The sequence below is a fragment of the Syngnathus leptorhynchus genome, chromosome 17 (genome assembly GCF_054491065.1).
Source record: "Syngnathus leptorhynchus isolate UIUO chromosome 17, UIUO_Slep, whole genome shotgun sequence".
Classification (NCBI taxonomy): Eukaryota; Metazoa; Chordata; class Actinopteri; order Syngnathiformes; family Syngnathidae; genus Syngnathus; species Syngnathus leptorhynchus.
This window is the reverse complement of record NC_141211.1, coordinates 3,444,830-3,472,249: the sequence shown is the minus strand read 5'-3', so window position 1 is coordinate 3,472,249 and position 27,420 is coordinate 3,444,830. Positions and strand designations below refer to the sequence as shown.

Sequence of the window (27,420 nt, the reverse complement as noted above, 5' to 3'; positions counted from 1 at the left end):
GGGGGGGCGTTAGACGGGTTGCGGCGATATTTGTATTTTGTGCGAGAGTGACTGCGAGAAGTAAAACATGAAAAGTAATCTAGGCCAGTGAGTCACAGGCCCGTGTTTGAGCAACATTACAGATAGCGATCACAACGGCAGCCCGTCGAGGCAGCGCTGGCATAATTTGCTTAGATGTGATTGCGCTTTAATTAAGTCCTTGTCTGATGGGCGCATCAAGTGTCCTAATTTCACTTCTTCTACCGGAAAAGACACGCTCGGCTCTCGTTTTTCAGCCTGTGACTCATCCGCCTGACGAAGCTGTGGCGTCACAGGCCCCCCGACGCTCCACCTCCTCCCGCCCATCGCTTCGTGACACGCCGTCCTCCGCGTGGCACCCTCCGCTGGGCCATTGGTGGGGGGACGATACTAATTCCGAGCTTTGTCGACTGAAGAGGCTCATTGACTGTGGCGGCTGTTTGACCTTGCAGAGAGGGCGGGCGGGCGGCCCGCTTAGCTCACTTTCAAACCATACCCTTCAGGGCGGGAGTTTTTTCTTTTGTTTTTGTTCTGGCTTTAGGCTACATATACAGCTCGCGCGTCGGACTTAACCTGCAGGTGTCGGCAGTGCGCTTTCAAACTATTGAAGGGTGTCAAAACAAAGAAGATGAAAGCGTTGCCACTCCCCGACTAGCAATGCTAATGTGAATAGCATCTAACCTAGCATCCATTTGTTGCATTTCATTTAAGCCTTTTGAAAGCATGCTTTGAAACAGTTTCAGCACCAGTCACTGAAAATACACAGATTTCTTTCTCTCTACCCATCCAGCTCATTAAAAAAAAAAAAAGCCTCGCAAAGATCCCGAAAGTTAGCGAGCTTTATCAGGACAGCGCAGGACGCATCGGTGATGAATGTGCACGAGTGGCGTAACAAGATAACAGATAACTGCTATTAGTGGCGAGCTAATAAAGCCTTTGAACCGGACCTCGCGGGACGCCGTGGATCTGTCAGCCGAGGCTTGAGCCGTGATTGCTATTATTGCCGTACGAGCTATTGCAGCCAAAACGCAATGTTTCATCAGGCGGCTCGCTAGCGTAGCGGTCGTGTTCGGTTTTGGCGCGACTAATTGGCCCACGTGCATCAAGCAAAACACCAATGGACTTCTGTACGGCTTACTTTGTTTTAGAAGAAAAAAAAACAAACAAGATGAGTCAGTTGTTATCGTCGAAGAGAATTCATCATCTTAGCAAACGTGTACATGAGAGTCAATGAAAGTTGTTTTTTTAAAGAAAACTCACACTGTTCCTTTAATGACTCCAAGTCCAAATTGTCTCGACCGACATTTGGATGGCCGATGACTAAATCGTCTTCGATGTTTACGAAACGTGACTATCACAGCTGGCTTGGTGTTGATTTTTCGCACATGTGCGTCCTCTTCACATTCCAGTCACATCTCGGCGAGTGCCGGCTTGAAGGCGCTTTTAATTTGTTTCCACGCACACCTCGCGGGATCTTTTCCAAAATACTTGACGACCGAGACCAGCGCGCAGGAAAACACCTGGAAGCTTAAATCACTCGCATGTAAAGAGTGTAATTGGGAATATAATTTTGTACACACGCGCGTGTGTATATGTGTGTGCGTACAGTGTGTGTGTAATTAAATGCGTAGACCTTCTCCCCGTTATCTCCTCCAGCCAGCGCCAGTGACGCACAAAGCGCAGCACCGCCATGAGTCATCAGGCCGCCGGCATCAGCTCCACCCCTCCCTCCCTTCTCTCCATCTTCCCTCATCCCTCACACCTCCCTCCCTCCCTCCATCCCTCCGCACATTCCCATGTAGCTTTGTTTCTACCATCTTTACCTCTCCAAAGCTCAGCCAGCGTCAAAACGGCCACCTGGCACGACGCTATGACTCACGCTGGCCATCTTATCTACGTACGCGAGCTGGAGGTGTGGAAAGAGGAGTCAGCGCAAAAAAAAAAAAAAAAAAAAAAAAAAAAAAGAAAGAACTTGAGCCTAAAGGGGCGCTCTCCGAGCGGATGACTCATAAATGTGCCCCCCCCCTCCCTCACCCTTCCGTCGCCACCGCCCTACAGAGAGGGTCACGCCCACTGCTGCACTTAAAGATGGCTAGCGATGGTGGTTAAAAAAAAATATATTGAATGAGTAGTTGGAGGTTATTCGTTTTGTCAATGATGCCAACTTGTCATTGATGTTTTGGAAACTGGTAGTTGCATTGTGTTACATTGGAAGAAAAAAAAAGCCATCCCTTATGTTTTCTCCATTTTAGGACCACTTGAAAGAAGTGGTTTGCTTCAATTTGACCAAATTAGCGCTCATCAAGTTAAAACTTTCAACTCAAGAATTATCGACAAAGTGACTGATTGTTTCATCTTTTACTTTTCAGGCTCATCCAATGTTTCATTGCATGCTAAATCTGAAGATAATTTGACCTTTTGTTTTTGTTTTTTTAAAACTCATCGGCACCCCTTAACCTAAATCGTGTTTGGAAAGGTCTCGACAGGTACATAAAACCAAATTAAAACCACTTTCAAACCAGTATCTTTTGAAAACGTGCACACCATGCCAGCTTGTGACTAGAGTATGAAGCAGAGACACAAACACACACACACACACACACACACACACACACACACACACACACACACACACACACACACACACACACACACACACACACACACACACACACACACACACACACACACACACACTGACGTTGAAGACAAGCCAGCTGTGATAGTCACAATGTACTCGCCGGCTGTGACGCGCGTCTGCAAGGGGAAAAAGGTCATCGGTGTTTGCGCAGGACGTGGCTCGTGTGCGGTGTGTTTACGACAGACGAGGATTTTATTGTGTACGCGCTATGCTTTACAGTTTTGTCGTTAATTACGCCGACAAAAAGACAAAAGAAAACAAGTGAGTCATCACCAGGAATATCGAATGGAATTGGAAATAAACTGGGAATCTTACATGCTATTTTTTTTGTCCGGCATCATCAATGGCGCTGGCAATTTTCAAAGAGTCTTTGACAAATGGAATGATTTAAGACACGTCTATTTTCTCCCCGTAATCGTAAGGTCCGAACAATATTGAGTCATACGAGTTTTCTTAATCATCAAAGAAGCCAATAAAAGAACAAATCAAGTGTTAGACCTTGAAAAGGTTGAAATTCCGAGCCCACGGGCAAGCAATCTTGTTTTGTTTTTTTTCCCTTCTCTTTTATTTGCCACGTTTAAGCCTCCTCGTGCGCCAATTATCCCCCGAGAGGTGGCGAGCTTCACTCTTAAACAAAAGGAGCAATCAGTCGCCCCTCTCTTCCTCCTCACTCTCCTTTTCACTCCGCCGGATGGAAAGAGAGCGAGGGAAGAAAAAAAAATGGAGCTTTTCGTTTTGTTTTTTTTGCTTGTGTCAAACGACGGCAGGAAAATGGCAGAGCGTTTAAAAGAGCCAGGCCGCTGATTGGCAAAGTCAAGCTGCCTATTTTGCACAAAACCTGCAAAAAAAATGGAACCGACAGTGTGATAAAATGTCGGAGGTTGGATGTTTTAACAGCGCTGCTGTATTTTATTTCTAATTACAATACACGAAGAATTGGTAGCAATGAGAAAATAGACAATATGACGTAGTATTGGTTTGATTTCTAGAAGCAACTAAATGAATGCTTGTTTCTGAAAGACTGAAGGAAGGTGGCCTTGTTTTTTTTATATAAACAATATTTTCTTGTCTTCCTAATGAGAAGAGAAAAACATTTCTTTTTATTTATCCCTCCCATTTTTTTCTTTCTTAGAAAGCAAAACAAGAAGAACCAAAATGACTCATCTTTGGCAAAAAAAGGAAAAATAAGAAACAAAATGTTTTCTCTCTTTTTTTGTTTAATGATTGCATAGATTTTTTTTTTAGGGGTCGGGGGGGGGGGGGGGGGTAGTTGGCTTGGCAATTTAACAGCTATTTCCTGTTTCATTCAAGTGCACTATCATGAACCATCAGGCGAACTCCCGAGGGGGGTTCAAATCCCAGCTGCGGCTAAACAAGACCCTCTGATGGCGGCAGTAAAGCTAAGGTTCCCCCCCGCCCCCAACCAGCGGACCCTCCGAGTCTATTGAACAGCCGCTTAACGCGTGAACACACACGCACGCACACACACATGTACACACTCAGGGGGCTTGTTGTAGATTACACTAACCAATCTAATGATCTCCTCAATGGGCCAACTGGGACTCTTGTGAGACCGCCGTCACCCGTGGGGCCCCCCGGGCCCCCCGAGAGAGGCTCGGGGGTAATTACCATGGAAATGTGTGTGTGTGTGTGTGTGTGTGTGTGTGTGTGTGTGTGTGTGTGTGTGTGCACGACAAAGATTAGGCTGATCTATTTTGGCTCACGTTTCCAACCACGACAGTGAGAAGCGTCACCTAACAGGATTATTTATCCGCAGGATTATTTCATTGATTTGCGTGTAAAAATAATTTAAAAAAAAATAAAAATAAACCACCTATTTTTCCTTTGGCTTTTTTTTTTTAACAAATGTGACATCACACTTACACAACCCGCAATTTACTTTCCATACAAGATTTTCTATTTGATGCTCATGAGCTCTCACCATGCACTGAAATGCATATGAATATGGAAATAGGCCCCGGTGTTTTTTTTTTTAACACAATGTGATGTGGCGCAAAGGGAATATTTTGTTTCGATGTATTCTCATCTATCTCGGTATTAAAAGGTGGCTTGTGTGTGAGCTGGACATTTTGAGCTCAAGTAGGAATCGTGTCGAGGAGAAATAGGAGGATGACGAAGACGAATGTGAGCTTGGAATTCTCAAACAGCAGCAGCAGCACATTGTGGTCATCTGCAGTACGATGAGTCACCTGTAGGCAGCACACACGCACGCAACGCAGCACGTGCGCGGGCACGGCGATGCGCAGCCGAACCGAGCTGCGTATAATCTCGGCCGATAGTCACAAAGCGTATTGTCTTGGCTGAACGACAACACAATCGGAGGCGTCGCGATGAAAGAAGGCTCGAGGAATCGGCTTGGTGGTTGCCACGGGAGACGGGCTGGAAGAAAAAGAAAAAAAACGGATGTGCCCAATCACAGCCCCTCTGTTTCAGAGAACTCATCAGCCGCAGAGAGGGGGGGAAGAAGACAAGTTTTGAAGGACCCCCGTGGAAAAATGACCTAAAATGGCCGCCTCCAAACAAAATGGCTGACTTAATTAGCAATTTTGGGTACTTGAGACTTTTTTGGGGCCTGTGCTGATGCCTACGTACAAATACATAACAAAAAATGAATTAAAAAAACAATCTATTTTCTCTCCATCAAAAAAGCATTTGAAGAAAAACATGATCATAGGTTGTCATTCTTGCGTTTTTACATTTGTGTGCTGTCAGACATAAGTCGGCGCGCTGCTGCGTCTGTCATTTGTGTTCGCAGTCGCCTGTGGTGCACAATCAGCAACGCCGCCTCACCCAAAATGTCTTCTCAGCTATCATCTCCTCGCACTCTAAGCTTACATGGGAAGAGGATCTTGAATACAAAAAAAATAATCACACAAAAAAATTGCAATCTTGAATTAAAAAAAAAAAAAAAAAGCAATTCTATAACTTTTTTCAGAACTGTTCAGCACTAAATCTTGCTCACTCATTCCTCAACAAACGCAGAAAGTTTAAATGAGGTCGGTGACCAGCGAAATTTCCGGTTTGAGTGATATGTGAGAGGGTCAAATTATTAGAAATGGCGCCGAAGCTTCTGCTGCCTGGCAGCAGACGTGCGATAAGCACGTTGGAAATGGAATACACGCTGGTGTGATAGGAAGGCAAATGAGAATGAGCGGACGGCGGCAGAAGGGAGAAGAAATGGGGAAGGAGGGGTATGCGTGAAAATGATAGCGGAGACAAGAGGCGCGTTTAGAACGACCACTTACATACGACAAACACACCGGCGGCTGCCCGAGCGCCTCGCCGAGTCACAGATAAAGGAAATGGGAAAATTCCCCCCGTGCGCTATCGACTTGAAAAGAGCTGAAGCCATACAAGCTTTTCCTACAAGGTCAGCTTGAACTCAGCGTCTGTTTCGGAGCCTACCGAAACACGTTATTTTCATCGAAGACAAAAAAAAAAATGAAAGGGGGTATACTGTTAATCGACTCTAATGTCGACAAAAACAATTATAAAAGCACGTTAGCTTCATAGATGGATTAAGAAAACAGTTATGCTGCTCATCGGCCCTCCAAAACCTGCCAAATCCTTGAAATGGAAAAGGAAGTCAGCCATTTTGGTTTGAAGCGGCCATTTTAGGGCATTGAGAAGCACCTAGCAACAAATTCATCGTCAATGGATTCAATTTATTCACATTGTTTCTTACGGGAAGAATTTGTAACACACACACACACACACAGGATGTGAGATTGTTTGTCGCTGTAGATGTTGTCAATGAGTCACACGGGCACATTAGGGCGTTCCAAATGACTTCCCTGCCAGTCGGGCTGCGGCGCTGATAACCGATAACACTTTTCATCAGGACTTGCTCGGCTCTCTCGCCTCGGGCTCTCCAAGCTATATTATCGACTACTATGGATTGTAGATCTATAGGTGTGTGTGTGTGTGTGTGTGTGTGTGTGTGTGTGTGTGTGTGTGTGTGTGTGTGTGTGTGTGTGTGTGTGTGTGTGTGTGTGTATATGGCCTCCACATCACAGGCGGGTTCATACCGTAGGTCCTTTCACACAATGTTCCGCCATATTAGGTAGCAACAAGAGCGGAGCAATGGAAACTTGAAATTTTATTTTATTTGCTTGAATAAAATTCATTTGATTTCATGTGACTTGATAGATTGAATTCAATACAATGTCATTTATATGCTTCCATGTATTTGAAATTTCTCTGTACGTAGTGCACTTGATGCAGTATTGTGTTTATTATATTTCATTAAACTTTAACACAAGTACAATTTAATATAGATGGAAATGAATAAAATGGTATGCTTTTTAATTCAACAAAATGTCCCTTTATTTTATATATTTGTGTCTATTTTTATATCATTATTTTCAATGCAATTTAATTAAATGTAATGTACTTGTCTAGGTAATTGTTTTGCGTGATTAAATTATTTTCTGTACTTTTGTAAATGTACTGAATTGTTGACTTGATTATATTTTCAATTACATTCCAAATGAATCCATGAAATGAATTGAATTTAGCTATCACACTCATAAACATATTGCGAAATTGAAAATTTTCCGTATCAACTTTGTAAGAGCAGCATTTATTTTTTGCAAAGGTCATGATGACATTATGAGCGGTTATCTGTTTTATGTCATTTGCTGTGCTGCAGCTATTTTTGTCCTCTCCACACTGGAGCAGATTGTTAAAAGCTGCTTGTCAACCTCGGGCTGACAATAACAAGCGCCGCGTCTCAAATTCATATGTATTAAATGCTTTTAAAATGAAATGGTAAAAAAAGATTTCCCCCCTCAAACTTCTGTTTTTAAAAACCTATTATTCTTGTTCTTCCAAAGGGTAGAAGAAAAAATATTGCCTTGCTGGCATGGAAATAAATGGCTTGTGGTATGTATTCAATTTTGCAGCTGAAGCAGTAATAAATGCATACAAAAGCAGCATAGCTTAGCATACCAAATTCTTGTCAGAAGAGAGAAAACAGATTTTCGCAAACAACTTTTGCTGTTAGTAAAAGTAAAAAAAGTCCATTGTAAATTTGAAAAACAAAGTAAGAAAAAAAAAAGTACATTTGAGTTGGATTTCTACTCCAGTCCATTAGGTGGCGGTATGGTTAAACCCAAAAGTATACAAACAACCCAAGAAATGACACCAAAACAACATATGCATCTATTTTGAAGCAAAACTTAACCCGAGAGTTGCTCTAAAACCACCAGGAAGTTGAAAAACAACCGAGTACGCCGGGTGGCCATTCTAGCTTCTATAAACGGGTCCGAGGCCTGCTACTGCCGATCCCGCCTTGGCGTTGGATGCGTGTTTACTGACGCGAGGCGCGGAGATTGATGGCGTGCGCTGATGTCTTTGCGCTGCCCGTATGAAACGCCTCATCAACCTCAAATTTGCCGGCCGCCCCGGGACCGTGGCCATCATTCATGACCACCCCTCCACCCCGTCGACACCCTCCCGGCGCCCCTCGTCCTACTCCTCTTTCTTTGTAATGGAGAATAAGGGGAAAATAATTTGGATGGGTGGCGATGGATGGCCATTCTTGGATGGCTTTGACGGCCTTATGGATGGGTGTTCATTATGTTTGACGCACTGTGGATTTTTCATTACGAGCCGCTCACAGTCTATAAAGCAGCACATTGCTGACACCTCGCACTCTCCGTGCACCTTTCAAGTGGACCATTTGCTCAACACATTAGCCACCGCTAAATGCTGAAGAAGGTTTATCAGTAAACGAATTCCAGGTACATACAGGTGTTGTTTACGTGCTTCTTTCTGAGAATCGATTCCACGCTGCCCACACACACACAAGTCAGCCGAGTGTACCAATACAACGGGATTTCTTAGAATTTCATTTCACGCACACGTTTATAGAAGACTCACGATATCCAATGTCGAACCAATTACGACTCATTCGCAGCGCTAATATATAGCGCCACCTGTTGCTTTGGCATAGTAAAAATGAGACTGTTAATTCCAGAAGGGTCTGGGGGCAACAATGGAACACAGTGTGAACTATTATGGATATTCTTCTGATTAAAAGGGTGCAACGTGGTGGAAGATTAGAGCGTGGGCACACAGGTCCCCGCACACGGTGCCACCTTCCCGGGGGTCCATTGTGTTGCGGGAACCTTACAACGCAATTACTCGTCCATTTCCAGCCTTGGCGGAGCGCGGCGGCGTGGGTGGGAAAAGCGTATGCTAATCGCTCGGCTGCACTTTATCACTTGAAGGTGTTGTGCTCCCGGCAGCTGCATTAGCGCAGAGAAAAACAAAAACAAAAAAGAAAGTAAAAGACAGCCACGCCAGCGTGCAGGTTCATCATTCTCAAAGCATCTCCTCCTACGTCAGCACAAAAGAAGGTGATTAAAGGGAACAAAAAGGCTCTTTGGCCACAGTCTCAATTATCTCAGTAAAACAGCAGAGAAAACTCTCGCGTGAGTTACGGGTATTTATGCAGAACTACAAACAAACAAAAAACTAGTTGTAATGTGCATGCCAGGCCACTAGTTAGCGAGATCACCACAAACATGAATATTTGCAAATATGGTTTTTCTAACTACAAGTCCAAGCACTGTAGTTCTTGGATTTTGAATTTCTCTCAAAAATGCAACTTTTGAAAAAGAGCGACTTATTCATGACACCTTTTTTTAACAGATACTTGCGATTTTTATATGCTGAAAATATGGGAAGTCAAAATGCCTCAAAATCTTCAAAGCTTATTTGTTGTCAGTAGAAAAAATGCAAATCTTTAAAAAAAAAAAAGGCAGTGACAACACTGCCAACTAGTGGCCTGGCATGCACATGGCGCGTCCTTCTTGAGTCGAACTCCAAACTTTGCAGAGAAACTTTTCGTCGATTAAACGTGAGCCAAGCTCCTGCGAGGCACCGCGTCAATGGCCTTTTGTTCCGTTTAATTAACTCCGACCACAGACGGCCACAGAGAGAGAATGAGGAACCTTTTGGCGGCCATTTTTACGAGGTCATTATCCAATACCTTGAGAGACCTTCAGAGAAACGTTCAAGTGTTCCCTTCGTTTTCATTTCCAGATCTTTGGCAAATATTACATTTTTGTTTTAGAGCGAGAGACAAAAGGCGCCGAGGTGTTGTGCAGTGGTCGAGTGTGAGTCAGGTTTGCTGGCGGGGGCCGGGGGGGAGTGGGGGGGGTGGTCGTTGCGCAAAGGGGCGGCTAATGCAGAGTGGCAGTTGATAATGCCAAGGCCGTGATATTAGCCAACATCTGCCCTGCGGCACACCTCCAGTGCCGCTGTCATCATCGGCGCCGTCATCAAGCATTTCGGCACGCAAATAACGATGCCCCCCCCATCCTCCGCCCCCTCCCTCGCAATGCAATCTAATCAAGCAGAGGTTGTCACGTGATGCCTTAGGGGCTGTTTGAAATGAGAGCTTTTCTCACGCAAATGTCTGTGTTGGTAACTGTCCATTGTTGAGTGGTGCCTTCAGGAACAGACTCCAATCTTATTTTCCTCACACAAGTGACACCTGCGAACTGAATCCATCCATTCATCCAAAGTTATGTACGTATCTATTTATCCATTCATTGAACGATGCCTTCAATGGCAGTCTGAAATCATCACTTTGCACGCAGAGCTGCACCATCTTTCATGTTCATCTATCTGTGGCTTGACAAAACAGAAACCAGAGCATAAAAACATATTTGCTAGCATCTCGGTGCACTCTTGAAATGACTCAGCCTCTCCACTTTGCTCGATTCAGCCTTTGTGCATCAAAACCGTCTTGCACTTCGCCCGACTACAAGATTATAAAAGGTCGGTATTCCCCACCTTGTGAAATATATGAAAAATCCGATTGAATTCATCTCACAGCACAAGCCAGAAGGAAAACAAAATGGCGTCGGCGAGCGTCATAATGTTTGTCAATCATATCAGTGAGAACAGACCACTTGCCTTCTCTCACCTGTTGACGTACGCTTGGATGACTCTCATGGGTGAATCAATACTAATTACAGTGACGTATATAATTGGACTGGGGGGGAAAAAATAGATGAAATACAAGCAGAATAAATGGCAGTCTTTCGTGGACAGTTTGCGGTCCTGCACAACTGATGAGTTCAGTCCAAAAAAAAAAGGCTGTCTGCAGTGGATATTTTTAGAACAAGTCTACACACCCCTGTTCAAATATAGTTTTTTGTGACGTACAAAAAGTGAGTCCAAGATAAATCAATTTCAAACTTTAAATCATGTATCTTGCACAAGTGAGTACACCCTCAGTCAGCCTATCTACCAAGCTAAATATCTACTTAAAGTCATGTGTTGCCTTCATGGCCAATCAGAAATCATAGCTTTCCTCTCTCCCAAATGATTTTCTAACCATCCATCTAGTGTTGCCTTCGGGAACATTCCCAAAGCGTTACATCTATAACTGATTTTCCATTCTTCCATCTATAGCTAAGCAACCTAAATTCCCGTGCTGCCTTCAAGGGCAGTCAGAAATCACCAATCAACCAATGGAAATATTTCAACCAACAATTGAAGGAGATGGCAAAAAAGCACAACGCTGTTAAAGTGCACTTTAACCGAGCATCCACACGCACACACACAAAGCAGCACTAATTGATAGCTCGTTAACAAGGTCGCCCCCCCCCCTTCCCAACACCCCCACCGTCTAATTTTCCCCTGGTGCAGCGGAAGATTGAAGAAGTCGTGCAAAATGGCTGCTCCATCTCTCACTCACTCACTCTCTCTCTTCATTGAGGAATATTTCATTCATGCCATTTCCCTTCATTCATGCTGGAGGGAAGGGGAGTGGAAGGGAGGAGGGTGGGAGGGGGGGGGGCATGTGGGGGCGTTGGTGCCATCTCCACACCAACGTTCTTATCAATGGACGTGACGTCAGCACAGCCTGCAGCTGGGGGTGGCGTATGGAGGGGGGGGGGGGGGTGAATGTGGGGAGGGAGGGGGGGTCGGTGATGTAGTCACGTGGTTCCACGGAGGGTATATACAATAAAGTTGCGCTGGCCGTGGTGCTGAAAACATCCACTACAATACATTAGCTGCACGGCTTAAAATGACAAAAAAGCAGTTTTGATTAGTTTTTTCAAGAGTAATATTTTTATCTGAATATTCTTAAATGTCGCGCGCAGGCTGAGAAGAAAGAGAAGATTTTAAATTCTCCCCAGTCTTGATGAGATTAATTTTTGGAGCTTTACTTTGACTTTTTTTTTTTTTACTCCCCTCCTCATCGCTAGCCCCCCCACCCCCACCACCCCACTATAGTGGGACCCCAGGTAGGTGAGAAAATTCATTCATCCATTTCTTCATTCATTCATCATTTTGTGGTATTGTAATGGCAATTGCGCGTTTTATCTCTTATTCGTATTTTATTTGAGAGGAGAAAAAAATACCTTTACAAATAATCCATTGCAACTCACGTTTTCTTATGTAGTATAATAATGCAATACGAATAATAACCAAACGAAATCTGTCATTATCCCCCTTTTAACCCGCATTGGCACGTGCCATATTGCGCCAAATTGATTTGTTGTTGTTGTTTTTTTTTTTACACAAATTGAACAACGCGCATTTGTTTTCGTTACGTTTTTTCAAACTCCACAACGGCGACATTTAGTCAATTAAATCGGTCTATTTGGAACAAGCCAGTGAATTTATTTTTAAACTTCAATTTGAATTCAATTATTGTGCATTGATGACGTGGAGAGACGGGACAATGGGGGGGACGTAACGTGTTTTGTTACAGAAACCTCTGTAACGTGTTTTGTTACAGAAAATTATATTACGAATTACCAAAAGGCAAACGCAAAATAAATAGATAAATAAAATAAAAAAAATAAATGTGCTGAATGTCGTGTGGAGCGGATAAACATTTGGGGCTCGCGTGCATTCCGCCACAACACGCAAACTGAGTCGTGGGGGGACGTGCCCACGCTACAAAAAAAAAAAGGACAAAAGCTTTTTTTTATGACAGCGCCCACACTCTTCCTGCAAAGAGGGTGATTGCAGTGGGCGGGGGGCTTCAAATGGACCATCCAGATAATTTGCTATTTGCTTGGGAGGAGGAAGAGGAGGGTGGGTGTACGTGGGGAGGGGGGGGGGTCTAAGTAACTCAAGCGTGCCTTGCAGCTTTTTACCACGCATGACTTCCACGCCGTCGCTTTTACTCACGGGACCTTTGTAGGATTATATATTCTTTCGTTTTTTTTTTCCAAATACATGTTTCTTTTTTCTTCGTGACAAATTGTGCGCGCCAATAAAAAAAGATGGCTGGAGCGCACGACCCCCTCCTGGCTTTGTTGGCTCACGAGAGGAGGAGGTGAGAGCCGCATTTTGTTGCGAATGGTTTGAAAAATACAAGTATAATTTGTACGTGGTGGTACTAGATGCAAAATGTTGCGTTGGGGGGGGAGGGGGAGAAAAATGGCAATGCGTTGCGCCAATTCTGTGCGTCAAAATTGTCTGAAAAAAAATGTTGATTTAAACCGTCCCAATGTAAGAGTAGCGAATCTTCACGTCATCAAAAAAGAAAGAGAAATTGTGGCCATTTTTGTGTGGGCTCGGTTAAGAAACGACGGTGCACTTCAAAACATTTCAATCATTTCCTCATTGTGACATGCGCAAAGGATTTTGGAATAAGTGTGATTCATATTCGTGAGAGTCTATTTTTTTCCACACGTTCTGTCACTTCAATTCAGAGGATTTTATTGGGGGGGGGGGGGGGGGGGGTTAATATTTGTATTTGAAGTCTAACTGTTCTGGCTTGCATGTTGTACCCCCCCCCCCCTCACAGGTGCGTCACCTCCCTCCTGCCTGCCCTGCATGGTCATGACCAGTCATCACCCCCCTCCCTCAGCCCGCCTCATCCTATTGGTCCTCCTCACCGTCACTCTGTGGCTGGCCACCAACGCTGCCCCCGCATGGGCCGAACCCGAGGACAGAGGGACGGCAGAGGGCGGGGCGGCGGAGAAAGATGAGGAGACGGTGGTTGTTTTGCCGCCCCGGGGCGACGACGGCGGAGGCAACAATGCGTCGCGGGACTGGGACGAACGTCCGGAGCTGGGATCGGACCCGGCGCGGGTGCTGGCGGTCCTCCTACAGGCTCTGGACTTGGAGGGTGACGAAAGACAGGAGGGGGACGAGAGACAGGAGGCGTCCTCCAGCTTGGTGGACGTCAATGAAATAAGGAGGCAGTCCGCGGCTGATGAGGTTATCCAAGACTTTGAGGAGGAGCGAGGTCACGGGCAGTCATCTGAGGACCTCCCGGAGAAAACACCAGTTGATAGTTTCCTGGCTTCCGCCCCCCAGGGGGACGACGGCTCCCTGCAGCGCAAAATCCGCGGCTACTTCCAGAATATTGATTTGGGCCTCCAAGACAATGAGATTCTGCCACCCCTGAAGGGCTACAAGGCGTACAACACACAGTTGGCCCGAGCTGGAAAGAAGCTCCACTGGCAGGAGAATTCCGCCGCCCAGGCCGGCCCCATCAATGGCGGTAACTTCATGGATGACTTTGAGGACGAGGGCGGAGAGCTGGAGGAGGAGGTGGAGGAGGAGGATGAGAGCCTGAGCCGGATGGAGGAGGAAGCCAGGGCCCAGGCTGAGAAGCTGGAGGTACTCAGGCAGCAGGAGGAAGCCGAGCGAGCCCGCGAGGAGGAGCAGCGTTTGGCCGACGTGGCCTCCGACATGCTGCTCCAGTACATGGGCCGCAAGCAGCAGGCCTTCCTCAAACCGCGGCAGAAAAGCAGCAACGCTGCCGAGGACAAGCGCTCCGAGGAAGTCCTCCTCCCCGTCCAGGACGAGGACGACCTGGACCAACAGATGATCGATCGTCTCATCGAGATCAGCAGCAAGCTGCACCTGCCGGCTGACGACGTCATCGAGATCATCAGCGACGTGGAGGAGAAGAAGAAGAAGCGGAAAGAACTACAGCAGCAGCTCCCTGCGGTTGCCGCCTTACCCGTGGTGCCCCGCTTTAGGCCCCTGGTGCCCCCCCCACTGGCCTCGCCGCCCATCTACCACTACACGGCCTCCAAAAACCCCAAGAAAGCCCCCTACAAGGCCCCCTACAAGGCCTCCTACAAGTCCATGAAGAAGTGGCAGAAGGACAAAGGCAAGTCGCGCAAACAGGACTTGTGGTACCAGCCTCAGAGCCCCATCGACTATTGGTACAAACCCCAGAAACAGTTCCTGGCCTTCCCTTCCTACCCGTACTACCAGAAGCCATATCGGGCGTACTACCCTGTCTACTTCCCTTACCCCAAGCCGCAATACTACGGCAAGCCCCCTTCCGCCCGGGACCAGACCTTCAACACCCAGGACCTTGATCCGCAAGGTCCGCGACGTAGGCACAGGGGCCAGGGCAAGAACCGGGGGCAGGGCTGGAGGCAGAGGCCGGCGCCTCGCTTGCCCGACACCCCGTACATCTCTAACTATATCCTGCCCCACCCACGGACCTACCAGCCCCTGCCGCCCCCGAAACCCCTGGCCCCGCCCCGGAGGGGCAGGCGGCCCCCCTTTTACTACCAGCCGGCCACAACCCGGGACGACGACTACGAGGAAGACGGCCTGGTGCCTCAGATGGACAGTGAGGAGGAGCTGGAGAACTTTATTGAGAGGATCTACATGAAGCGCAGAATGTACTGAATGACTGGTTTTGGGGGGGGGGATTTGAAGCCCAGGGTGGGGGCGGTGTTATCGTAAGGCTAAAATGTATTATTTGGATGGTCCGGGAATGAGATTCCAGTTTGTTCTAATCCATAATTTTTTTGATGTTGTCGAAAAGGTTCGGTCAGATGAATGGGGCTGGGAGGGGCTTACCCTGCACTTCGCCATGTTTACATTGTGAACACAGGGCGGAGTACGTCCGTCTCCATTCAGGTTTTCTACAACACACAGCGTCACTTGAACCATGTTTACAACATGTCTTTGTATGTTACATCACACACACAGACACACACACACACACACACACACACACTCCCAAAACAAACAAAAAAATCAGACAAGCTTTTGGTTGTATCAGACGTGTGCAGGTGCCTTTTTTTTTTTTTACCCCCTGAATTTTTGCCTTACACTCACTAGTCTCATCCCGAAGCCCCGCGGTCCCCACAAAGCACAAAACACTTCCAGATCTGGTGGGCCGAGGTTTCGCCATCATTCTTGCCATCCGATTGGATGCAATTTTATGTCATCTTTTTTAGCATGATTCATATAATTTCTGTTGTTGTTGTTGATTGTATCCATAATCTTTAGGGCCCTCGTGGAATCTTTGCGTTGTTATAAGGGATTTGAAATGAATTCTGGCAAAATAAATTGTTTAAAGGGGTAATATCTAATTGACATCATGCATTGGAAAAAAAAAAAGTTTGATCATTTTGTGGGTTAACCATGTGTAAATTGGCACGAGGGCCCGTTCATCACTTTAATTTTGTTTAAAAAATATATATATATACTTGAAGTCCGCCGCCACCAGTGTGGGGGGGACCAATCGCTTTTGTTCATTTCCTGAAGAAATTCAATGACGAGTTTGCGGTGGGGTGGGGGAAGTGTCAGGGATTGTGCTATTTAAGAAAAAGAAAACAAACAACAACAACATGCACGTCTTTCTACTTGCATCTTTGAAAAAAGGACAAAAAAATGTGGAAAAAAAAAATAAAACAGTGTGGAGAATTCAAGATGGCTGTCTTCTCTCATTAAAACTGTGAACATTAACAATTAAAAAAAAAAAAAAAAACAAGAAGGAGGAAGACCTGCTGACGCCATCTGTGTGAACGAGTGTTTGTGATTGATGTCACCGTTAGCATTGTAACATGTACAGTGTGAAATAAAAACATGCCCGTGCAATGTGTACAGAACAGCATGACGATGATGACCACTAGTTTTGCTATACTATCCTTAAAAAAAAAAAAAAAAAAATCATAAATAAAAGCAATTATTTTATTAAAGGTGATTTTTTTTCATGGCTTCTGGCTGTCTTGGAATTTGGTGGTTTTGGTGGATATCGGGCAGCGCGCGGATGGGAGCAAAAAGGTAAAAAGGAAGGAAAGAGGTGGTGATTGATTTGTGATTGGCGCATGAGTCATCCATCTTCACACACGCGTTTGTGCACACACATTACTTTAAAGGACATTGCACCGACTTGCAACCTCGACATTGCGACGCTGTCACACTAAAATGAGTCATTTTCATGTCAACGTGACACACGCACACAATTCTAGGAAAAAAAAAAAATACAGACGCATACACAAACACCAGAAAAAGTGCACAGATACGCACACACGCGTTTTGTGTGTTGGGATTCAACTCATTTCAATTTTTCATCTCTCGAAATAATGGAAATGATTCATGCTGGGGTAAAAAAAACATGTGCACACTCATAAAGGGATTTTTCAAAATGTAAAATAATGAAGATTTATAAAAGTGAACAGTGTTGGTTGTATTGTGTATGGCAGGGTTGTCCAAACTACGGCCCGGGGGCACACAAATAACATTTACTAGACAAAAAAAAAAGAAAAAGATCATAAACAAAATGTCATCTTACCTCATATTTCTCTTGTGGCGGTCAACATGATGCAGGGGCGGATCTTTTCCGGTGGGACACAGGGCTGCGGACCACCCGGAAATTTGCCCAACCTTTAACAGAAAATTGTCATATAGTCGGGTTTTGTTGCTGTTGAATGACTTGGTATCGTCAAAAATTAAAGCACATTTAAAAAATTAAAACAAATCACATGAAATAAAATGAATCGTTTGTGGACGACCAGCGCGTAACCCCGACAGACCTCCCCTTGTGTTGATACGGCATTGTTTCTTATCTAAAAAATGTCCGCTGCCACAATACCCGGGCGTGAAATCCTTGGCGCTTAAAGAGCTCTAATTCAATAAAAAAAAAAAAAGAATTCCTTAACTTTGACTTTCTCGGGTCTTATCGCCGCAGCGCCGACGCCTTAACACGCTGACGCCGGCGTATAGTACAAGCGCTGAGGAAATGACAAAAAGATTTTAAGATTGCCTCGGGCAAAGACGAAGGGAGGGAGCATCGGTAGCATGCAGATATTATGTCTGCCGACCGATGTACAAATAATGTTTTGATGACCATTTTAAATGTCAAATTCTTCTGTTAAAGCTGCCCAATGTTGTGTCTGCTATTTGTATCAAATTCCCAATTTTCAACTGGTCCGGTTGCTTTGCCAGGTTTTGTGTGGTGGCTACTTCGGATAAGAGAAGGGGGGAAAAAAAATAACATCAAACATCTCTTTATTTTTTTTTTTTCTTGCTATTTGGACATATTAGGCCTCATCAAGGCAGCTCTCAGCGACCATTAAGAGCAGTGAAGGAGGCCTTCATCTTGCTTTGCCTTTTGTCTCTCATCTGTCTTCCCCCCCCCCCTTACGCGCCACCTTCGTTCATTGCCTATTATTTCACCGCTACCCCAGTTTCCCCCCCCCCATCCCCTTTTCATCCTCTCATCTCGCAATTTCTTGTTGGGAAAAAAAAAAAAAGAGCAAAGGAAGGCGAACAGGGCGAAAAGCACTCTCGCTGCTGCACTGCTGGCACAATAGACTGGCGGTGAGTCATCACCACTTATGTTCTCGCCGTCGTCCTCCTCCCACCAAACGCACACACACACACACACATATATATATAGGAAAAGGGGGGCTGGTCACTCCAATTACTACCTACCTGCCGTGCACTTAGAGGACAAACAGACAGACAGACACACACGTTCCAGTTCTGCACAATGACCCTGAAAGCAGCAATTGGCTCGCTGTGTAATTTAGGTGATTGTGCCTTGCAAATGGCTGCCTCACCGCATCAAAGTGCAGACAAAAAAAAGGCGTGTGTGCATGGAGGTTTTGGGGGGTGGGGGGGTGGGGCGCTTGAGGTCAGTAGGACAGATTTTTGACTTTGGCAGTGGTAAATGATGCTGGTGGCGTGCACGAAATGGCCCTGTCGCCGACACGCTTTAAATAGCATATAGGGTTGGAAAATGTTTTTATTTTTCTGTGTTAAACCAGTAAATGTACTTTTGCCTGAAATATAAAATGTTCACGTACACTATATTTTAGTATATTTGTTACTCATGCAGTCCAATTCTTGTGGCTCGTGCATGGGCCGTGACGTCACAGTTAATGGAAGCAGAGATTGGTGTGTTTTGTGGGTAGCATGTAAACCGGATTAAAAAGAAGAAAAAAAAATCCAATGCACGTGTGGCTTCCAATGATACGCGGATTTTCACTGATCGCGAGCACGTTGTCTACCTTGAAGTCGATCAGGAACCATTTTATAGTTTGTGTTTTTATGTTTAAGCGCCATCTGGTGGACAAGTACAAGAATTGCGGGTCACGTTGTGTTTGTTTTTCTTATCCTGCTCTTCATTTGTGTATCCTATCAAATAAGTGCCCACTTTTACATTATAGAATGGTTGCAGAAAACATTAAAAGACGTGAAAATGATGTCTCGGGATGACCCACGTCCTGATTGTTTACCTCCCAAGCGGGAGGACACCCGAGCCTCGACCCCTCTGTGAGTCTTTACATGGAGCTTGTTGTGAGCCATTCGCTAGCATTAAATATTGAACAACCTGTAGTTTCCGTTTCACACTGTCGGGCGCAGGGAGAAAGAAAGTTGAGCCCACCTAGCATTCTAGTGGGACATTTTGCAAGAGGAGGATGGATTTGATGACTGTATCTCACCTCAGCGGGACCGATTTGAGTAGAGTCGGTGAAGAGGACGACAGGTGTGAAAAGTTCTCAGGTAAAACAGTGGAAGTGGAAAATGGGGGCGGAGGACGTCTTCAAAACAACGCCTGTGATGGGGAGACAGAGGTTAAGGTTTGTTCTGTTGGGAAAATAAAAACTAGTTTACAAACATGAAAATGTAGAATGGAATTAAAAAGTTGCTGCATGAGAAAAATATGCATTGAAAAAAATATTGCTCATTACATTCCCTCAAATTGATTTAATTATTTCTTTGGGGCATTTGAATAAATTCAAGTTGTTTACAGGTCATCAACCCCGAGAGCTCACAAGATGACATGCAGAGTGATGCCCCCCCACTGTGCCCCCCACCGATAGAAGTAGAGCTGACACCCGCGCTGTCATCACATCCCTCCAATACGGATGGTAAAACACAAACTATCATTTTTGTAATGACATAAGTGAATGAAAAGAATGAAACCGTTTTATCATTATTTCCTGCTTGTTATTATATGCATTTTTTTATGATGCACTTTTAAAACTGGTGGGTTAAAAGAAATGGACCGATGCTGGAATAATAACTTTCCATCAATTGAAGTGCTCAATTTTGTTGTAAGGTGAACAATACTTACCATTTCATTCCCATTTTCATGGCTACTTTGGTTCAGATGGCCCGTCGGAATCATGCTGGTACTGTCTCAGGTCTCTTGACCCAGGGTATCAACCTGGAGCTTCTCAGGTTATCAAACGTCTGTTTAAAAAGAAAAAAAAATTGGAATTTTAGTCATGATGACTAAGATATTTCTTTAATATTACAGCAGGATTCGGATTCTTTGTCTCTGCTGCCGTCTGGTGGCCAAAAGATGAACTACCAGACGGACCCACGCCCCCACTTCGGGGTGGCCTGCTCCTCGCACGCACCGTGTCGTCCCCTATGGGGCAGCGAGGGGCCCAGTTGCGGGCTCAGGGGAACTCCCGATGGAAAAGATGATGATGAGCAGCAGCAGACGCAGCGAGCGTGCCCCCACTGCCACCTAGCACTGCCGGCTGACACGCTCACCTGGCACGAGGTTATTGAAAAGCACACATACGACGCCCCCACCCACAAAGACACACGTCATATTATATAATTTGTGTGTGTGCGTGGGGGGGGGGATTGCACAAGTAAAAACACTGCAGTTGATTTCATGTTCTGCTTTTCCTTGCAGACAAAGTGTCTCCAGTTTGACGGACTGCGCAACCCCAAAAAATAGAATTTTGCCATACAGTACCAATGACCATGCTAATAATAAAGGAAAAAAAAAAAACTTTTGATTTCACTGTGTTGGTCTTTTTTTATATGACATGTTTAGGTGAATAACAAAAGGTAAATAAAACATAACGGCATAGAGTAAGCAATTTTAGTTTATGAGCATCGTTAAAAAAAACACACACACACACACATCAGTATCCTCCATCTTATTGGTCCAGCGAGACGGCACTAGATCACATGACCAACCTACACTACCCCCAGCCAATGAGATGATCCGCTCGGTTGACCCACTGCCTTGCATACTAACATCAGCACCACCCTCCCACCATACATCTTGGGCACACCCTCGCAGCTTATCTTCTTGTTGTCATTGCAGCGAAACCCTTCTATCCACCAGCATGCCGCTCGATAAGCCCCCTCTCCCTTGCGAGAACAGCCGTCTACGGAGAGCTTTGCCCGGCTCGACGCTCTCGCCTCCGATGGCCCTGAAGCACTCATACACGGCCAGGAGGAGTCTGGCGGCGGCGGCGGTAGGGGGTAGGAAGATAACGCATCCTGGGAAGGCTATCCTAGCAGGTCCGCTGTTTTTTTTTTTTTTTTTTTTCCTTCTTCCTCTTTAAACGCTCATTTGATCCGATTGCAATGACTGCAGAGCCGGCGCCTATTAAAGGCAAACTGGGTCACAAAGGCAATCCAGCAGACTGTGATGCTCATGAAGCAAAACGTCTGTCTGCTTCTATGCTAGTAGTTTCATAAACAGGGATCTACCAAATCATTTGCAGTAATGTACTTTTTTTTTTTTTTAATCCATATTGACGGAGGTACCGGTGCCCTAATAAATCAGACAATCAATAATTCTCCCATTCCATAGTGTCAGACCAATTGAAAGCCGTGCGATTATGACCTTTAACCTGACCAATAAGAGAAACACCATTTTTAAGTCATCTAAGGTGTGCCCATTTCCTCAGGTGGGATCGCAGGCGGAATTGAGATTTGTATCACCTTCCCGACGGAGTACGTCAAGACTCAACTGCAGCTGGACGAACGAGCCAACCCGCCACGCTACCGGGGCATCGGTCGGTCACGCCAGGATGAAACCATCTGTCCACTTCCTGTCTGGGCTTGACTTAAGTGTCCCCCGTTGTTGGCAGGTGACTGCGTGAAGCTAACTGTGCAGGATCACGGTCTCAGAGGCCTGTACCGAGGGCTCAGCTCGCTGCTCTACGGCTCCATCCCCAAGTCGGCAGTCAGGTTTGATTTCTGTTCCAAGTGATAGATTTTCCCCGAGGCAAGACAAAGCTAATTGGGATCGGTTTTTACGCTCCGTGCGTCCAAGCAAACCATCATGAACTGAAGCACATGGAGCCTGATCCCGTCATGGTTTGACTTAACCTGTGCAGTGTAAACACAAAAGGATCAAGTGCAGATCTCGAGTTAATCCACTCACTGACTCGCCATCCCCCTGCAGATTCGGCACCTTCGAGATCCTCAGCAACCCGATGCGAGATGCTACGGGCAGACTGGACAACACACGGAGCCTCCTGTGCGGCTTGGGTGCGGGAATAGCCGAGGCTATCCTCATCGTGTGTCCCATGGAGACGCTCAAGGTGAAAGGGTGGGCCGGGGTTGGTGATGGGGACATTCATATGACTTGTTTGGACCTCACTGCAGGTGAAGCTGATTCACGACCAGTGTTCGATGAGGCCTCGGTACCGGGGTTTCTTTCACGGTGTCAGCGAGATCATCAGAGAGCAAGGTAAGACTTCCAAGACAAGCCCTTATGACGGCTATTAGCTTCATCTGCTTTTCCCTTTAGGGGTCCGGGGGACATATCAAGGTCTGACAGCAACCGTGCTCAAGCAGGGAACCAATCAGGCCATCCGGTTTTACGTAATGAACGCATTACGTAATTGGTACAAAGGTAAGAATCCGCACTCAAGTAGTCCCAAGATCTGACAACTATCGATATTCCCCGACTCAAGAATGAGCCAATCGATCAGAAAGCTGCTGTTCTTGCACGTAACTGATAGTTTGGTCGGCCCTAATTTAAGGTGACGATCCCAGAAAGGAATTGCACCCAATCGTCACAGCCATGTTTGGTGCCACGGCGGGGGCCGCCAGCGTTTTTGGCAACACACCTCTGGATGTGGTCAAGACCAGAATGCAGGTTAGTTGACACATTTGTTGTTAAACCTTGGAAAAAGTTTCTTAAGACAACGTTTTTAAAGGGTCTGGACGCCCATCGCTACAAGAACACAGTGGACTGTGCTTTCCAGATCCTCAAACAGGAAGGACCGCAAGCGTGAGTTACTTCTGTCCAATCCTTGACTAGCTACTAGCATAACAATGGTCTTCCTGTTCCATCCCAAAAGGTTCTACAAAGGGACCGTTCCTCGGCTGGGCCGCGTGTGCTTGGATGTGGCCATAGTCTTTGTCATCTATGAGGAGGTGGTCAAGTTGCTCAACAACGTGTGGAAAACCCAGTAGGCAGGACTCACCTAGAAGAAGATTGGCAAAGCCTTCTGGAAACCACTCAACCAGACATTTCCACATGTTGCTTTAGGAATATTTTCCAGCACTGAAATACTGCAATGAAGGTTGAACAAAGACATAAAAAGCAACCAATACGTTTTGAGACGCTGGGACTGGGAAAAACTAAGGAGGCGGGGCAATTCATTTATTTGACAGCCTCAATGCTTTGGTCCACATGGGGTTTTTAATTTCTATTATTTATTCTGTTTGGCGGATGTTGGTGAGCACACTGCTTTTTGGTTTTGGAAAAAAAAAAAGTCCTTTGTTACCAACATGATTAAGATCTGTTTTTTGTCACTTTTTGGGATCACTAAGTTGATTCATGCTGCTTTTTTGGGTGGGGAATTATCAATTTTTTTCATTTCATGTTATGGTTGTAGAAGTACACGTGAAGCTAAAACCTAGAAGCCAGCACATATCATTTTCACATCACACGCTGCTTTTATAGAGGGGGGCATAATTTTTTTTCCATTCGTCACATGCTAAGTCTATCTTGGTCAGTGCTAACACTTTCACACGCAACTCCTGTTAAGCATTATTCGAAGAAGACGGCACAGATAACTTTGAGATATCACTTTTTATTTTTCATCAACCGTTATTATGGCGGGGTCGATTTGTATATTAGCCACATGCTAATTCTGTCTGTTTTATTCATTACTAATGCTTGTTGCGCTATTACAACACAACGTTTCGAAAACAGAAATTCAAGGCGGTCAGCCTTTTTGTTTGAAGCGGTCAATTTGAGAGCAAAATCCAGAATTTGTAAAAACAAACATGGTACGAGGATCTTTTTAACCGCTGCCCAGTCCTCGGTTCTTATCGTTCGTGTTTTCATGTTTCCTTCATGTTCTTTTCTATCAAGTTTAATGAACAATTTTTTATTCTTGGTAGGGGGGGGGGGTCGATCACGCACACAATCGAGAGGATGCCTTCAGAGTCCCTCCCTTTTTTTAATTTGCCAAACTAAAATCATGAGCCCTGTTTTGCATGAGAACGTTACTCCCATTCGTGTGTGTGTGACTGTTTAATGTTTTGACTGTTAAATGACATCAGGTATTAAATGGAGGTTTTAATGGTGTAATAAACATTGCTGTGTTAAATGGAAAATCTATGATGTACGTTTATGAGAGGGAGTTATTGGGGGGGGGGTCATGTGCGTGTGAATCGATTGCAGTTCTGAGATCTGCAGGTTGAGGCTTTAACAAAGGAGATTAAACGCTGAGGCCGTGGGGGGAATCATAAGCAGTCCCCCAACTGTCACCGACACATATCATCCAAGTCCTTATATTCTGACCTTGTTTGTGTCGGCGAGTTGCCATGACAACGTTTTTTTTTTTTTGGTTTTTTTTTTTAAAGATGACTGGAAAGCACCTTTACTCCAGCTCTCAGATCTCTTGAAAGGAAGGTAAAGGGGGGGTAGCGGCCATTTTGGCTACCTTCTCCATCTGTAAAGACACAGAAATAAGTCAGGGTGGGTGAATTAAATAGATAGAAAAGGTTTGCGGGTATTTTGACGTACATTCTGAGGCATTTGTCTTTGCCGCCGCTGGCCACTCGTTGTCCGTCGGGACTCCAATCCACAGCGAATACCTGCATGAAAGCAAAAAGTCAACACATCCAGTATGCATACAAACAGCAGACTGTGTATTATTGATTTAAAATTAAAATAAGACGCGAAAACCACATTTTACAATCTAAAGGATGAAGGACTTCCCTTTGCAAATGTCGCCTCACCTCATCGGCGTGTCCCGGAAGATCCATGTTGAGCTTCCCGCTCTTGACGTCCCACACTTTGAGCGTGCTGTCGCTGCTGCCGCTCACCAGCAGCCGGCTGTCGGCTGACCACGCCACCTGATACACGGAGCCCACGTGGCCACGGAGGGACATCAAGTACCTGCCGTGAAGATGTGCCACGCCGTTGAGCTTGGTGGACAGCGCCGCAGTGTCGTTAACAGCGGTACTACTTACTTCCCGGTGCGACCGTCCCAGATTTTCACGGACTTGTCGAAGGAAGCCGAGGCGAGCAGGCGGGTGTCCGGGGAGAAGAGCACCTCGTTGACCAGGGCGCTGTGGCCCGTCATTCGGGCGAGAGGCTTCTTCTCCTCAGCGGGATTCCACAGGAACAAAGTGAAGTCGTCCGAGCCTGACACCAAGCGTTCCGGGTTGGAACCCTGTGGGAGCCGCAGTCAGATATGTCTTTTTTTTCTTAAAGTATAGACTTAAATTTAGAAAGACAACAACAACAAAAAACATACCCGAACATTGTTGTATCTCTGCAAGGCTTTGTCCTTTAGTTCCTCCACTAGAAGAAGATGATGTATTAGAATTAAGACGGCCCCACACTTTTTGTGATGAAGAGCAAAAAGACAGTTTATCTTCTTACATGATCCTGTGAGGTCCTGTGGGTTGACAGTGGCGTCGGCCGGTTCAAAGGCGCCGGTCCTTAGCACGTAGTCGGTGCTGAGAGCTAGCGTGTTGACCCAGTGGGCGTGGCCCTGCAGCGTCCTGCACTGGACGCCCTAAAAGACAAAAAAACAAGAGGCTTGTTCACAATGGCTTTTACCCACAACAGCTGGCCGACGGGACTTACATCTTTGGCCCGCCACACTTTAACGGTCCGGTCCTGCGACGACGTGTATAGCAGCCCGTCGCCGCCCCACTTGACGCAAGTGACCGACTGCGTGTGGCCCGTCAGGATCTTGTCACAGCGTCCCAGCACCACATCCCAGATGCGCACCGAGCCGTCTTTGGAGCTGCTCGCTAGGTAGCGGCACTCGGCGTTGCTGGCAAAAACAAAAGACAGTTCAGTGATTGAGGTGCAAGCAAAAGTATTGGGACAGCTACAGCTTTCCTAGGACGACCTATTTAGATTTAAGGGTCACTATTCTTAAATACAAAAAGGACATTTTCAAGGTGGATTCAAGGATTCCGTGTCAATTTTCAGGATAAAGAGATACTAGCGACACTTACAGGTGAAGTGGTTCCCAGCAAAGCCAAGTGATCCACTTGCTGTGTCCAGTCAGGGTCTTCCCCATTTGTGTGCCTGTCACTGGATCCCACAGAAAGATCTATAAAAGGAATTTAAAATATACATCTGTGACAAGATGTGCAAGTGCACGGGTGCGTGTTTTGCCAACTCACCTGACTGTTTTTGCACCCTGACGCAAGCTTCTTGCCATCAGGCGACCAGGCGATGCTCAGAACCCAATGTGAGTGACCTAGTCCAAAAGAAGTTAGCATCCTGCACTAACATTTTAGCTAAGAGGTGCAGCACGGCGAGTGTACCTTTGGCAGTGTAATGCGGCGTCTCTGTCATCAAGTCCCAAAAGCGCACAGTGGTGTCACCGGAACCGCTGGCCAAATATCTGAAAACAAACAATTGACATGACATAAAACTCTGGAGAAACACAAGTCAAAGCAGCACATATAAAACAAGGCTCTCCCACTCACTTGCCGGTGGGACTGAAAGCAGTGGAGATGACGGCTTCGGTGTGCCCCTGCAGCGTGCTGGTGCAGCGGGTGACGGCTCGCACCCGGAACACGGCTTGGGGCTGGTACAGTACCGGCAGCACCTGTTCCGTCTCCCATCCCAGATTCTTAATGCAGGCGCCCAGGCTGGATACGATCTCAGTGTCACCACGAGCGAAGAACGCCAGCGGCACCGGCTCCTCCTGAAAAGGACAACATTGACATGTTGAATAAAGTCTACTCATTCATGTGTGTGTAACTTGTGTACCTTCTGCAGCAAAGCATTGCAGACCAGCTGCAGTTTCTCCTGTGTGATGTCGAGAGGTACGTCAAAGGAGGAGCCCAGTATCTGCCCACTCTCGTCCTGAAACTGAATCAGGAGCCGCTCCACGTTCTCACCCATCGTCAAACGCCGTCTGAGCAAAATGTCCCCCTTTGCTGGAAAAACCCCCAAACAAAATACATTTCATAAGTTCTTATTATCAGTCAAAGCTCTGGCTGACAACATTAAAAAGCCAGCTAGCGCTAGCCTAGCTCGGGTAGCTAGTTGTGAGCCAGAGTGTTTTGAACCTCGTAATTAGTCGTAAAAACGGCAATTACAGCAACACTCAATCAACAATAGCTCACACAACTCGATCAGAGCTCGTATAAAGTAGCTTAAGCGTCGAAATGCCATAAAAAATTACCTTTCACGAGAAAGCGATGTGTTAAGTCCACACGTGTGTATACGTACAAAGATGTTGGGAAAGGGGGAGACGGTCACATAGTGCCCGTGCCTGGCCCCGGGGGCTCAT

The 27,420-nt window shown here is 45.9% G+C and overlaps 5 protein-coding genes across 7 annotated transcripts in view; 3 read left to right on the top strand and 2 right to left on the bottom strand.

The window, feature by feature from the left end:
* Nucleotides 1-22,584, bottom strand: part of tmigd1 (transmembrane and immunoglobulin domain containing 1) — a 25,513-nt gene extending 2,929 nt beyond the window's left edge. The window contains exons 1-4 of one of the 2 annotated variants that reach the window (XM_085936077.1): nucleotides 20,296-22,584; nucleotides 20,007-20,125; nucleotides 19,372-19,484; nucleotides 17,217-17,308 (exon numbers count right to left, since the gene is read on the bottom strand). The gene's annotated coding sequence lies outside the window, so the exon portion shown is untranslated. The remainder of the gene's footprint in view (nucleotides 1-17,216; nucleotides 17,309-19,371; nucleotides 19,485-20,006; nucleotides 20,126-20,295) is intronic. The other variant, XM_085936078.1, reaches the window with a different exon arrangement.
* Nucleotides 12,870-15,319, top strand: LOC147043091 (uncharacterized). Its single transcript, XM_085936324.1, has 2 exons — nucleotides 12,870-12,992; nucleotides 13,467-15,319. The coding sequence occupies exon 2, from the start codon at nucleotides 13,496-13,498 to the stop codon at nucleotides 15,317-15,319; it is 1,824 nt and encodes a 607-aa protein (XP_085792450.1). The 5' UTR covers nucleotides 12,870-12,992; nucleotides 13,467-13,495.
* Nucleotides 19,348-20,668, top strand: LOC147043090 (uncharacterized). Its single transcript, XM_085936079.1, has 5 exons — nucleotides 19,348-19,509; nucleotides 19,683-19,800; nucleotides 20,043-20,113; nucleotides 20,193-20,444; nucleotides 20,583-20,668. Exons 1-5 carry the CDS (start codon nucleotides 19,348-19,350, stop codon nucleotides 20,625-20,627), a joined length of 648 nt encoding a protein of 215 aa, XP_085792205.1. The 3' UTR covers nucleotides 20,628-20,668.
* slc25a1a (solute carrier family 25 member 1a) lies at nucleotides 20,959-24,108 on the top strand. Of its 2 annotated transcripts, none has more exons than XM_085936076.1 (9): nucleotides 20,959-21,163; nucleotides 21,595-21,702; nucleotides 21,778-21,877; nucleotides 22,095-22,233; nucleotides 22,298-22,382; nucleotides 22,443-22,547; nucleotides 22,678-22,793; nucleotides 22,855-22,928; nucleotides 22,999-24,108. In XM_085936076.1, exons 1-9 carry the CDS (start codon nucleotides 21,025-21,027, stop codon nucleotides 23,111-23,113), a joined length of 981 nt encoding a protein of 326 aa, XP_085792202.1. In that variant the 5' UTR covers nucleotides 20,959-21,024; the 3' UTR covers nucleotides 23,114-24,108. The 2 variants fall into 2 exon arrangements, with proteins under 2 accessions (XP_085792202.1, XP_085792201.1); XM_085936075.1 differs by having other exon boundaries at nucleotides 20,959-21,202.
* nle1 (notchless homolog 1 (Drosophila)) lies at nucleotides 22,803-27,420 on the bottom strand. The gene is made up of 13 exons (XM_085936074.1): nucleotides 27,313-27,420; nucleotides 26,895-27,064; nucleotides 26,609-26,829; nucleotides 26,444-26,523; nucleotides 26,300-26,376; nucleotides 26,129-26,226; nucleotides 25,749-25,941; nucleotides 25,542-25,677; nucleotides 25,414-25,460; nucleotides 25,127-25,329; nucleotides 24,893-25,052; nucleotides 24,678-24,748; nucleotides 22,803-24,603 (listed from the first exon to the last, which is right to left on the bottom strand). Exons 2-13 carry the CDS (start codon nucleotides 27,027-27,029, stop codon nucleotides 24,591-24,593), a joined length of 1,434 nt encoding a protein of 477 aa, XP_085792200.1. The 5' UTR covers nucleotides 27,030-27,064; nucleotides 27,313-27,420; the 3' UTR covers nucleotides 22,803-24,590.